Consider the following 14,105-nt stretch of genomic DNA (forward strand, 5'->3'; position numbering starts at 1 on the left):
TGTCAAAAGCATTTATCAACTCAGATCGGTCTCTGTAATGTTTGTTAGAAATGGTTTACTTATGACCAGTCGTCTTCCATTCTAAGGCCAAGCTAGAGCCCAACAGGAAGAAGCCGACCAACTTAATACTGAACTAATGTGTGTATCATGCGACATAATCTGTGGCTAGGCACTTGGGTCAAAAATAGCAAATTTACCCTTAATTTTCATAACCCTAAATAACACATTTGCAAAGTAAAAACAGGAAATTCAGTTTTTAAAAGGCACACAACAGCGTTTGGACAACAAACAGAAGAATCAAGTTTATTTTTCATATTTTGCAATAGTGTTAGATTGATACTCCCCTTAGAATAACATTACATAAGGGTACATTAGTTAACCGTTAATTAGCATTAGTCAATTCATTAATAAGCATTAATAAGCTAAAGTAAGGTTTTACCCAAACCCTATTAAATAATGTATACATTAATACCGTACTAAACATGCACATCTTTATTAAACATAAACAGCATTTGGAAATGATTACTTATGGTTTGGTCAACTGTTAATTAACTGTAAACTGATTCATATTACTGAATTGTGTCTGGTTAATTAAAATTGTTAATCAATACAAAATGAATGTTCCCTATTATTATTAGAAGGGTTACTATTATAGGAGGGATTAAGGGGCACTAGATACATGTTAAGACAAGAAAAAGATCTTGATGACTAAATTAGTTTAAGAAAGATTTGTGTTATATACATAAACAAACATTGACCAAAGTATCCATAACCCCCTTGACTCCATTAACTGTACGCTTGTGTATTTCTTTTCATTTTTCAGTAATGCAGTATTGTACTCTTTTACTCGTTCATAGACTGATTTGAACCGATGGGTTTCTTCCAAGCAGGTATATGCTGCCTTGCTCTGTTGTCAGTACAGCCACTTTACGAACACTAAAACAAAACCTTGAATGAACAACATCATAACACCTCTTCAGGGGTCTCCGTCGCCAACTGAATACCCAGAACCCCAGATTCCTAGGTTCTAGGTTCTCCAGGGGTCTCCCTCTCCTCCCGTTGAATACCCAGCACACATAGTCCCCTGGCCCTCAGTTTCAGCTCCCCCAAAAAAGACCCCGCTGCAGAGGAGGCCAGACAGACGGCTACCAGAGCCCTCGGTAAACCCCAGAGATCGCATATTAGGCAAATCCCCGTCCGCACCGTAGAGTGAGCTCAACTTTGGAAACCCATTGAGCGTGAGCGAGCATCCGCTGCCACGCTCTTGCGCAGGTGTGTCAGGTACATCCCTCTGCTCTCCGCACACTCCTCCATGGCCCGTTTCCTCCTTGTCCTCCTCAATGCACGGAGCATGAGGCTTGTAGCTGACCGACTCCACGGGCCCCTCAGCGGGAAGGGGCCGTTCCGTCTCTGCTGTCTGCCCCGGCCATGACCCCGGAGCCTGGACAGGCCAGGGTCGGGTTGGGAGGAGGAGGGTGTCCTCCCAGGGGATCTCCTCGATGGGTGAGAGAGGAGGGTCACTATGGGAGTTTGGGCGGGATGGCCTGGCGGAGGTTTCGACGTACTTCCCATGGAAATCAAAACAAACATAATCCTGATACTGATGACTGACTGATTGATAGGAAACACTTTCCGGTCTATACAATTGGATGCATTTGTTAGTATGTATGACGAATACTAAAAACCTATGGGATACTGATTACTGATTGATGACTGATTGATAGGACACACTTTCCGGTCTATACAATTGGATGCATTTGTTAGTATGTATGATGATTGCTAAAAACCAATGGGTAGTAGGAACAAATATGACGTTGGAAATTGTTAAAATATGCTTTAACACAGAATAACAAAATGATAATAGTTTGTGCATAGCTCAGCGATTACCTTCAAAAGTGCATTAGCTTTACTGTCTTCAGGTTTCGGTACGTTTTCAACAAGCCAAGACGGTCCCCAGGAAATGCATGACTGTTTGATTCTGTAGCGTTTTAGTGGTTGAGAAAGAGAATGTACAAAGGTTATAGGGTAGACTTTCAAAAGTCTAACAGCTTGAAAAGTCGTGGTATACAGAATAACTATGTGGATGTCTATGGAAAGGTTAGGGTTAGGCAGTACTTCACGCTAAGGCCAACATACTCACTACAAGAGTGGCAAAGGGGCAGCAGAATCCCCTTGAAATTTAGAAGCCTAAATGATTCATAATAACCATGTTTGATAACTGGAGAAATTAAGTATCCCCCTTACATGCAACGGATATGACTCTGAAATGCTGTTCAAAACGTTGGAGTAACAGGACTTCTGTAGCTCACCTTTTCCTCACAGAGCTCCTGCATATAAAGATGAGTGCAGCCACTGAGAAGAAGGTTATGGTGAGAACCAGAGCAGTCACCAATCCGGCTAGGAGAGAGCAAGATAGATGGAAGCAAACTCAATCAAGTGGACAGGTTCAGAGCACCATGACGAAATACTAACAATGCTCATGTTTTTTTTAAACTTTTTAATGATTTATATGGTGTACTGGAGTTGCACTCTGAGGTGTGTACATGTGTACTGAATGTGTAGTGGGTGTGTATTGGAGGAAGGTGAACTGGAGTGTTTACTGTATGTGGAGTGGACGTGTGCTGGAGGATGTTGAACAGGAGCTGTACTGCCAGTGTATATTGGAGAATTGTGAACTGAATGTGTGGTCGATGTGTTGAGGATGTGTAACGATTGTGTATTGGAGGATGGTGTTCTAGAGCTGTCCTGGAAGGGTATGGGAAGTTTACTGGATGATGGTCAATTGAATGCGTCAGGATGTGTACTGGAAGTGCTGGAGGTGTACGGAGGGTATGCACCTATAGGATGTGTGACTGAGGGCTTGAAGGTGACCCCTTCTCCCTTTGGTCCCTCTCCGGCTGAGTTGGAGGCAGAGAGACCCAGTATTACACTGTCTTCAGGACAGTCAAGCCACACGCGCCGAGGGGCTGAGCCAGATACGCTTACTTGAGAGAAATAACAGGGCAATCCCACCAATCAATATTATACAATGATATATACCGTAGTACACAAATGATTAAATTTGATCCATGCATAATTGAATGATGGGTAGCGTCGTCTATGTGGAAGGTAATCCGGCAAAAAGGTTGTTAGTATTTAAATCGTTTCACATTTCCTAATTGTTCAATGTCATTTATGGCTGTACATTTTCTTTAAATTAAGCTCTTCTTCTTCCAGTTGCTAACCTATTCGTGCTAGATATATTCTGTCATTAAGGTTAAAAGAAACCAATGTATAGGTTTTATTTATGTAGATTTTATTCCACAATCAAAGATGCCAGGCAAAACAACTGAGAAGCATTTAAAACAGGTTTTTAACTGGTTTGTGTCAGGAGGTATTGCTATTCATGAGCCAAGCAGAGAAAACCCAAAGGTGTGTGAAATGAAGTGGTGACCTATACATAAGAACATGACTTCTTCTTTGTGCAGCATGTGGCTAAGGACTGCAAGCACATTCAGTTGTAGCCACATGGCTTCTCATGCAAAGAGCTTCCTGTTTGTGGTCAAAGAGTTCTAGAATAGTCTATGATACAGAACGAGCACCGGGAACATAAATAAGAAAAGAACGTTTAAGGTTAAGTTCCTTCTGTTCGCTCATAACTGTCTGTTTGCCTTTTCATTTTTCAACATAAGAAGTGAAACATAATAATGATAGCACTTTTCTTGGTCCTTTTCTGTTACTTTAAGTCTTCTATGAGCCCTGATGATGCTTTGTGGAAAGTAATACTGAGAAGCTTGATGACTGTTCGGAGTATGCGGTGTTTACCAAAACAGTAATATGTCCCATGCTGTACGGTAAGCCCCTAAGTGCATGTAAATGAGCTTTCTGCACAGCAAAACACCCATGTGGGTAAAGCCCATACACAGACATAGAGCAGACAAAAGTAGTCCTCTGATTAAAAGGACGCTATATATATATGTATAAAGTATAACACCCCTTACTGTAAAGTTTACCATTTTTGTGTTTCAAACTTGTACACACTTGCACACACACACTTGCACGCACACACTTGCACGCACACACACACTCACACTCACACTCACACTCACACTCACACTCACACTCACACTAACCACAAAGCCACCAGTCCGTCTAGAAGCTTACTGTTCTGTTCACTGGGGCTGGAGGAAAGCGTGCGGACATATATGGTGTAACTTGTGATGAAACCTCTCTGACATGCTACGGGAAGCTCCTCCCACTGGATCAGGACACGGCCAGCCTTGTGGTCCACCACTGACACCTTGGGCCCTGACAGAGGCCCTGGAGCAACACATGGGGAGGTTGAAAATCTGGCACCACTAAAAACGAATCGAGGATCATTGTGTATAATGAGGAGAGGTTTGCTATGGTAGACACACAATAACTGAATATGGTCCAATAGAGGTGTTTGCAAAAAAGTGATGAGGAAGAATATCATGTTTTGAAGCTTACTCTTTTCTTCGGAGTACACCAAAAGTGAAGATGGCTTACTGATGCCCTTAGTGGTCACAGCATACACAGAGACGTTATACCGCTCACCGGCAAACAGACCTGTAACAGTAGAAAGGAGAGGACCAGCAGCAGTGGTGTGTTATTAATTTCATACATTTTTACAGATATTTATAATGTTCTTCATTTCAGTTAAAACGTATTTTGTATTTTATTTTATTTTAATTATATTGTTTATTTTGTTATTATTTTGTTTAGCAAAGCTAGTACCAGGTATGTCACACAAATATTTCGCTGCATGCCCTGTATGTGACAAATAAATACCTTTGAATCTTTGATTTCTAATTTTCTTGTTTTGGGGGCGGCTTTATGGTGTTATGGCAGTTTATATGCATGTGTGCTGCACCAAATGTCCACTAGAGTGCACTGTTTGATCAGGCATAAGATTCTATAATAACAATATACCCAACTATTGAATACCAAATTCAACTTGTTTTTGTGAAGCACTACACAGCCATTATTTATGACTTAATGCTCTGTAAAAGTGATTCTACTTCATTAGTTTAATCAAATCTGCACTATGAAATGTAGTGCAAATATGTGGCATTGTTAATATAAACAATTTATAACCATTTTGAATCAAAGGGATGAGTTCACCTCCGATTAAGGTAGTGTTTTGATCTCTGGACAGAATGTTCCAGCGCAGCTCCGCAGGTCGAATGGTCCATTCAGTCACATAGCTGACCAGTTCCCCAGTGCCCCCTGAGCCACCAGGGCCAGGGGGAGGCCAGGACCAGGAGAGTACCACGCTCCCATGTCCATCACGGAGCGTCCTCTTTAAAGCAGGCCCAGGAACACCTGCAGTGAAGCAAACATTAAATAAGAAGTCTTCCAGAAATAAATCCTACATTATAATAAAGCATTCATCATCCCTTTTAAATAGCCCTCCCCGCATACTAAGTATGCATTTCCTGAGCACATGATCTAATCCTGCATATTATATCATCATATTATCATTATCACATACACAGCTTCTGTCGATCTACATTTTGCAAAGTGTAATGTTATGTAATGTATGCAGTGTTATATCACATAACAATGTATTTAAATGTAATTCATGTGATGTTATGTTTTACAAGGAAATTTTATATAATTGTATGAAAGGTAATCCAATTTCAGAAGGCCGTTTCAGAAGGTAATGTCTGAGGTATGTTACGTTCACATGGTAACGTGTGATGATGACATGTTATCAAATGCTGTGTATGTAATGTAATGTGATCTGACAGATACTTCTACGTCTAATTTTTGAAGATTGATCTAGCGTCAAAAGGATCAATACGAGTTTCAATTTCTCTCTGTTTGGCCCATTTCATGAGATTTAAAGAGTCAAACTGTCTGTATAAACTATTTTTTTTATTGGTTTGTTCTCCATGAATACTTGGGTGCTCTTTGTTTCTTCCAAAAACTGAATTTTAATGTTAGCGCATTCAATTTACCATAATAAAAAGTATATTTTTGTTATTTGCGTTTAAAGAAAATTGCTTGCTACATACATGCTTCTGTATGGAATCAAACCCGGGTCTCACATGTGGCAGGTAGAAATGCTATTCTACCACTCACCTTACTGTGATTGATAACCTTTGGCATATCATCAGTTCAGATTTAGTGTTTTGATGATGCATTCCCCTCAATGACACACTGCTCTCCCTTGCATGAAAATACACATGCCGCTCTAAATGATAAAAGGTATCGGTATTGTTATCGGCGATTCTGTTACCATATAACTTGTTATTGGATCCAAACCAAATTTTGCAGTATCGCCCACCCCTAAATCTGATGATCTGTCATGTTATCAAAGGTACCGCAATGTTATTGGATGTCATCTTATCAAAGGGAATGTGATGGCATGTTATCAACTGGAATGTCATGGCATGTTGTCCATGGGAATGTGATGCCATGTTATGTTTTACCTGTCACGTCATGTTATGAAAGGCGGTTGCTCGTTGTGGCATGGTACCTGAGGATATGAGGGGGACAGCGGCAGGCGGGGAGCAGCCGTAGGAGGTGACCGCGCTGACCCACAGCGTATGAACGTCCGGAGACACCAGGACTACACACAGGCTCAGATCAGGAGGGCAGGTGACATTGCTCGCCGCACGGTCCGGGCGCACCTTGTAGCCCCACAGTGTACCGCTGTAGTCCTCTTGAGGAGAAGGCTGGAGGGGAAACAGAACACACTTTACTGACTCATCCCTATCGTTCAGCACATGCCAAGGAGTTTGCCACTTATGGTTAGTATGTAGTACATGTGAACAGTATGTTGGGTGATTGCTATCCTGGTTACTGAAAGGATCCTGCTTTGTCGTCTTTCTTCATTTAATGTTTGAACAATGACACATCAATACCTTCCACAAAACAGTCACATTCTGAAGGCCACTGTCGTCATGGTGACCGAGAATCCTCCATACCTGGAGCTCCAGGGAAGGACCTGAGGCACGCCAACAAAGCACAGACACGTTCACCTCAGACAACCGGCTCAACCTCTTTCGACACACTGTGCTGTGTTCCTGAATCACATAAGCCTGCACTATTCTAGCATTCAACTGCCACTATCTATTCCAAGATAAAAAGGTATCGGAAAAAAAAGTATCGGACAGAAATCTTACAGCAGGGAGCATAGGGGAGGGACCATACAACCAAACTAAATGGAATTACCGTTTCGTGAAAAAAAAAAAAATTGATCTATGACATGAGTGATTCCAGACAGAAATGATATAGCTCTGGCTATTGTTGCTACAGCTCACAGAAATGATCTAGCTCTGGCTATTGTTGCTACAGCTCACAGAAATGATCTAGCTCTGGCTATTGCTACAGCTCAAGCCACTAGAGTGGCAAATAGGAAACGTGTATGGCGCAGGATTAACTACCTCTATCAATATTATCATGATCAGTGTTGGGGGTAACGCGTTACAGTAACGATATTACTTTTTTGGGTAACGAAGTAAAGTAACGCATTACGTTTAAAATATCGGTAACTACACTACTTTACTAGACTATAGTAACGCGCTTTCCTGCGTTACCCAAGCCCTGTTTGCCTGCCTGTAAAGTTCTGGGGTCTAATTTATAAAACTGTGTGTGGGATCGTTACTAAAAGTGTATGTACGCCCAAAAGCCAAGTTTTGCGTGCGCCAAAAAATATAAAGACTTATAAAACCCTGCGTACGCACACCTCTAAGCAATCTTTGCTTTATAAAACACAGAGTGCCTACAAGTGTGCGCAGCTGAATCAGCTTCACGTTCCGCCCTGTACACGCCCCTTTTTAACCATAAATGGTCAATGCAAACAACCTCATGAATGCGATCTGCATATAAAACAGACTCAGATGCAAGTATTATGTCTTGTCGGAAACAATGGCAGAAGGACTGAGAAAAGCAAAAAAGCTAAATTTCGCGGAGGTTGAAATCGAGACACGTGTGGGTGAGGTGGAGGCCCCAAAAGTAGTTTTGTTCGGTGGTCACGGGATTGGGATCACTAGCAACAAAAAGCAGAGAGAGAGGGAGATCAAAAGAGAGACAGCGGTTGAGAGATTGTTTACCTTTGTGAGTCAAGGACAGATCTGGGTGTCGTCTGAATAGGACTGAATAATTAATACATGTCTCTGCTGCTCTATGATCAAATGAATTGGCCAGCCGTTACACAACGCCTGTATGGGCAATGACTGTTAACCATTGGTCCCTATTTGGTTTGTGTCAATAGCCAATAACCAGACCAATAATGTGTGTATTAATGCATATTTGATGAATGCTATGTTTTATTAATGAGCCTCTTTGGTGTATAGACCAAACAATTTGTGGCTGTGAAAGCATCACATCCTTCTCGCTTAAGTTGTACCTGACTAGATTTTTTTTAATAAAGAAACTATTTTTCTACGTTGTCTTAATCTTTTATCTTGATGATGAATGAAAGGGGTTCGGGTGGTACAGGAAAACTAACATGCTGTAATCGCTGTAATGCATGGACATTATTTCCTTATGGAAATATAGGTCAGCATAATTAAAGAAGCTGGTATTTTTAGGACGTAGAGTCATAAAGGGAAAATAATCTTTTGAAGTAGGAATGCATTAGCGCTGGTATTGGATATCGGTGGGGTAGGGAATTGTTGTGTTAGAAAATTCACATAAAAACTGATAGCGTCATCATCCCACCAGCAACATACTATGCATAAAAGCTGGTCTGAAATAGATAATTTTAGTATTTTCCTCCACTGTGTAAATCCTTTGTGATTGAGGAGGCACAACCATCATGGTGAGGAACACAATAAACTTTAAATAGCATAAAATGGGAAGATATTAGCGTACTTCTACTACAAATTAGGTCTCTCTGTGGAATCCACACAAAATGTCCTCCCTATCTACATGACCTTTAGCGCCTTCATTTTTTATTCTTCTGAATGTTAGTTTAGAGCAGGGGTTCTCAAAGTTTTGACAACTGAGGGCCAATTTAGGAACCCAAAATTTGACTGAGGGCCGCCAAAGGAAAAAAATTTTTGGCGGGAAACGCCGTCAGCATCCCAGTGGTGAAAAAAAACATTGCACCCGCACCGTGGACCTCTGGGAGTGAGGTCAAGTGAGGTCTAAATCATGAAACTGAGGTTCACCCTTTCAAAGTAATGTACAGCCGGATTAAAACTAAAAAATGTAAAAGGATTTAATTGAAAGCTAGAGAGAGTCGAATTTTCTCTTTATATTTATTTATATTTGTTTAAATTAATATTGATTAAAAAAAAAAAAAGTTTTATTTTTATATTTTTTATATAACTTACATAATTATGTATGTCATTGCGGGCCGCCAGGAATGATTCTGCGGGCTGCCATTGGCCCGCGGGCCGCACTTTGAGAACCAATGGTTTAGAGAGTTAATGACCCCTTTGTTTGAAAAAAACCCCACAAATACTTCAAACAAAATGCAAGGAGCGATATTGTTACCAGCTGATGATTAAGTAACTAACAGTGATAAATGCTAATATTCTCCCTAGCTTAGAGCGTTCCCAGGGACCTCGTGTATCTCAATGTGTCCAAGTGTTATACTACCGACATGAAATCGAAGCTCAAAATAATGTTCCTGGGCCATGTGTCCACCACCGCGGACATTTGGTCCGCCACCAACAAAAGTTACTTAGGAATAGGGTTGAGCACCGAAACTCGGTTCCAGTAGGGAACCGGTTCCGACTGTTTTAATTGTATGGGATAAAGTGACCTTTTTATATTTTTCATTGACCACTTAATTTTTTGTTCTCATGTTTCCCAAAGCGTGTTTGAAACTTGTTTGTTGCTACTGATTGACCTCACCATAGCCTATCCTGTTGTTTGTGGATTTTACAGTGAGGCATTTCTTTGTGCAGACAGGGATATTGTTCTTTCATATGGTTTGATATGCTATTTTTGTATAGATTTATTCAATAAACACTGAGTGATGATAGGGCTATGATGTTTGTCCATGTATCTACAGTAATTTAAGAAACGGTAAAGTAAAGTAATAAGTAGTAAAGTTACTTTTCAAATGCAGTAACTAGTAAAGTAATCTCATTACAATTTACAGAAGTAACTAGTAATAAGAAACATATTACTTTTTTTGAGCAACTACCCCAACACTGATCATGATTTATATCATTAGCATTACTACAGAGTTATGAGTATAGTATTTATAATCGATATAACTATATTCTATAATATAATACTATCAATCAAGTAGTTGTAGATAGCTTGCCTTTGCCAGGGCTCACCCTCCTGACAGGTTCGCTCCATTTGCTGCAGCGAGGCCTTTGGGCGAAGATGACCTGAGAGGTGGGACTGGATCTGGATGCGCTGGTGGGCACCGAGGTCAGACCACCTGCATGTGCGGAGTAGCAAGCTCTGGCTTGGAACTCGTACTCACAAAGGGCATTCAATCCCTCCACTCTTAGTTGGCCTGTACCGCTCCGTGCTTCTTCTGCAAGTAGCTGCACGACACACACACACACACACACACACACACACACACACACACACACACACACACACACACACACACACACACACACACACACACACACACACACACACACACACACACACACACACAACCATCAAGCCTTTAAATTCTAAAGAGATCAGCGGTCACATGCCATGGATGGGAAGTAATTGTAAGGCGGTGTGCTGTTTACCCAAAGGGAGCCATTTCCTGTCCGGAGTCTGGCGAGGTAGTGGATTAGCTCGGAGGACTCTGTGCTGTTACAGCGCAGCGAGGCGGAAGAGTCGTTGCCAAACTTTATTTGCACAATGAGTGGTGTCACTGGTACAACTGAAACAATAGAACAGCACACCCAGATATAATGTTTTTTCCTACTACAAAAAACAGCTAAAGAGCACTACCGAAGGAGTGATCCTCCCTACAAATCATAGAACTGAAAAACAAACCCTAGTCCCAACCTATATGATCTCCCTAACCGTAACCCCAACCCTGGCATCGAAAAGCAAAATCACGATCATCACGACCAAAGCACGATCACTACAACCTTGCTCTCTGGTCAAACAATCCGACCTCCAAAAATACAAACCCTAAAACCAAATAAGAAAGCCTGACCCTAAAACGAAACTCTAGAACCAAAAATCATGCACTGAAACTGTAACAAATAGGAAGCAAACCCCTGAAAACAAACACTAGAAACCGAACCAAACCCCAAAACTGATTTCAAATAGGAAATCCTAAATCTAAAAGTAAACCAAAGAAGATTGAAGCCAACCCGGAAACCTCACCTAAATAGCTAACCCTAACCCCAAAACCAAACATTAAAACCAGAAACCAAACCCTAAAACCTTTCCTAAACAGGAAACCCTAATACCAGCCCTAGAACCAAAAACCAAACCAGTTATTAATATTATTTTTTAATTATGTTGCCTCTAAGAGCTTACTAGGTCTAAACAGATCAGGTTAGTCAAAATGTAGTCTCGGTTCCAGCAGTCCTCCTTTGTTGTAGCAGAACATCTTGGGGGAGACCGCACAAAGCCTGGGCCCGACACCAGAAACTGCAAGTTGAGGAGCTACACCTTGTTTCCTTTTTGGTTGCAGAGATATTCTACCGAATAAAATTTATTTGTGTGATGAAACTTTCTGATTTAAATAATTGTCTTTCTAAAGTGGTCAGTCTACACAGTGTTTAATTGAGACCTTTAAAGACAAAAAAATATCGCAGATCCCTGCCTCCAGCCACATGAATTGTGGAAATATATATGAAGCGAAAGGAAGTGAACCACCCTTATCAGCCAGTTTTAAGCTCACCTCGTAGACTTTAGATATGAATCTAAAGATCTAAGTCTGATTTTGTGAAACTGGTTCTGTGAAACTAGTCATAATGCAATTAAAAAGATCTTTGTTTGCATTCTGATATAAAGATATCAATATAAGTCATAATAGAGATCAGATACTTAAAGACAATACCTTTATTGTAAAGATATTTTTTATATTAATGTGTGCATGTGGGTTATGTGCTTGAACGCACACACACACACACACACACACACACACACACACACACACACACACACCCGTTGCTTACCAACATCCTTGACACAGAAGTTGAAGGGTTCTGACTTCGATGTCCCCTTGGTGTTGTAAGAGGTGATGGTCAACTGGTAATTTTCATTCTCATCCAGCAATGTTTTTGGCACCTGGCAATTCTCTCTCTGTTCATGAACACTGTGTATTTGAGTTCCATTTTCACTGTATATAAGGCATAAAAAGAGGTGATGGTCAACATGATATACAGAGTGAGAGTAGAGAGTGAGACAGTTTATTGCAAGTAATAATGTATGAATAAATCAGAACATGCCAAAAAAGCCCAGCCATAAATTCTGTATAGAACTACAGAGTCTACAGAATTAAATGTAACTCAGTACCTGCTGAGAGAAATATTGTAGCTAGTGGATAGGTATGTCTTCTGTCCTTGGTCCCACCGGCAATCCAACACTCCGGAGTCCCGTGTTGTCTCACAGTAAACATCGGTAGGCTTATCAGGAGGCACTGAAGTACAAAAACAGGTTATCCAATGTCCATTGTGCAATATTTGAACGTATTATATTTAAGCTGTTTTTTATACTTCGTACATACATCCACCATGGAGACGGAGTCCAGTCACTGCGTAGGACCTGCCATCCATACGCATCAAGCATTTCACAACAGGTTCAGGGGTGCGGAGGTTCGTCAGTCGAAATCTGGCTGTTGTGCAGTTGATGCGTTGCTCAGGCTCCACCGTCACTTTATCTAGCCACAGAATTAAGTGGATGCTAACAGGGAATTAAGAGTATGTTTTAACATGGAAATAGATACTGTATGTAGAATCCCGGTACCTTTTGGGCCAATATGGATTTAAATCGTATAAGCATGAGCAACACACACGCGCACACGCGCACACACACACACACACACACACACACACACACACACACACACACACACACACACACACACACACACACACACACACACACACACACACACACACACACACACACACACACACACACACACACACAGGCTTTAGAGACAGGCTTTACCTCCATGAACACTTCTCTGTGAGGTGGCAGTACACGGTCAGGTCTGAACCCAGAATAAATTCCTGAGCTGGCACTACGGTCAGAAAGCCCCGTTCCAAAATTTTTGTCCCGAAGGTAGCAGACAGCAGGTGCGAGCCTGTCACATAATCACGCCACAAATGAACACTTCTGTTTTTACTGTATTATACCCTACATATGATGGTGGGTGGCGGATATTTAGTTTGTGCCGATACAAAGAAAGAAACGGAAACTTTAATTAATAAACTAGATCCAACTTACCCATGAAAATTAGGAGAACCCGTATTCGGAATATGAAAGTCGATGTGAGAATATTCATCATAGTTCATCTTCTCTGTTGAATTCAGTTGGGTAATTGTCTTAGAATGTAGCTGATATGGTGATGAAAAGCACTCCTGAAAGAAAATCGACAAAAGTAGGCTCTGCTACACTGAATGTCTGTGAATTGCAGGACGGAGCTGGATTGTCTACCTAATCATATTTCAAAAACAAAAACTGTGTAGGCTTTTTTTTGTGCGTCAATATAACTTCAATTTCTTCAGCAAATGAGTCACTCTTTTGATCTTATCTCCTGCCCGAGGAAAGCAAGCTGGAGGAAGCCGTCATAATACCAATGAAACACCCGTGATGAAACATCTAACGCAGAGACTTGGTAAAAATCTAGTCCACGTGAAGTTTCTTAAATGACATGACCTAGTTTGGTGGTATTTTAGCAGATGCATGATCTTTCTGCTTTAGTTTGAGCATTGCAGTCGCCCTACTTCGCTAACCCCTTTTAATCTTGGTTTGAGTCGTGGGTGGCGATGAAAAAACAGTTGCTTATCAAATGATCCATCCTTTATATGTCGTGCAGGAACAAAATAACAAAGTGCTGCAAGTCTTGGGAGTCCTACATCCAACCTACATTAAAAGTTATGGATTCAACAATTAAGCCTAACCAAGTAGGCTATACAACGGAGCAGTGGCGGCGCCAGATATTTTTTTCTGGTGGTGCTATGGGGGTGCTCGGCGTTTTACTGAGGGTGCTA

At 41.1% G+C, this 14,105-nt stretch overlaps 1 protein-coding gene across 1 annotated transcript; it reads right to left on the reverse strand.

Moving 5' to 3' along the window:
- Positions 1–276: 276 nt before the first annotated feature.
- On the reverse strand, positions 277–13,215 carry il23r (interleukin 23 receptor). Its single transcript, XM_060066471.1, has 16 exons — positions 13,060–13,215; positions 12,614–12,789; positions 12,403–12,526; positions 12,063–12,226; positions 10,671–10,807; positions 10,318–10,466; positions 10,235–10,287; positions 6,873–6,955; positions 6,485–6,683; positions 5,125–5,325; positions 4,471–4,569; positions 4,144–4,299; positions 2,838–2,984; positions 2,310–2,397; positions 1,887–1,978; positions 277–1,569 (listed from the first exon to the last, which is right to left on the reverse strand). The coding sequence occupies exons 2-16, from the start codon at positions 12,666–12,668 to the stop codon at positions 1,028–1,030; spliced, it is 2,289 nt and encodes a 762-aa protein (XP_059922454.1). The 5' UTR covers positions 12,669–12,789; positions 13,060–13,215; the 3' UTR covers positions 277–1,027.
- Positions 13,216–14,105: the final 890 nt, after the last annotated feature.

Source organism: Gadus macrocephalus, chromosome 12 (assembly GCF_031168955.1).
Source record: "Gadus macrocephalus chromosome 12, ASM3116895v1".
Classification (NCBI taxonomy): Eukaryota; Metazoa; Chordata; class Actinopteri; order Gadiformes; family Gadidae; genus Gadus; species Gadus macrocephalus.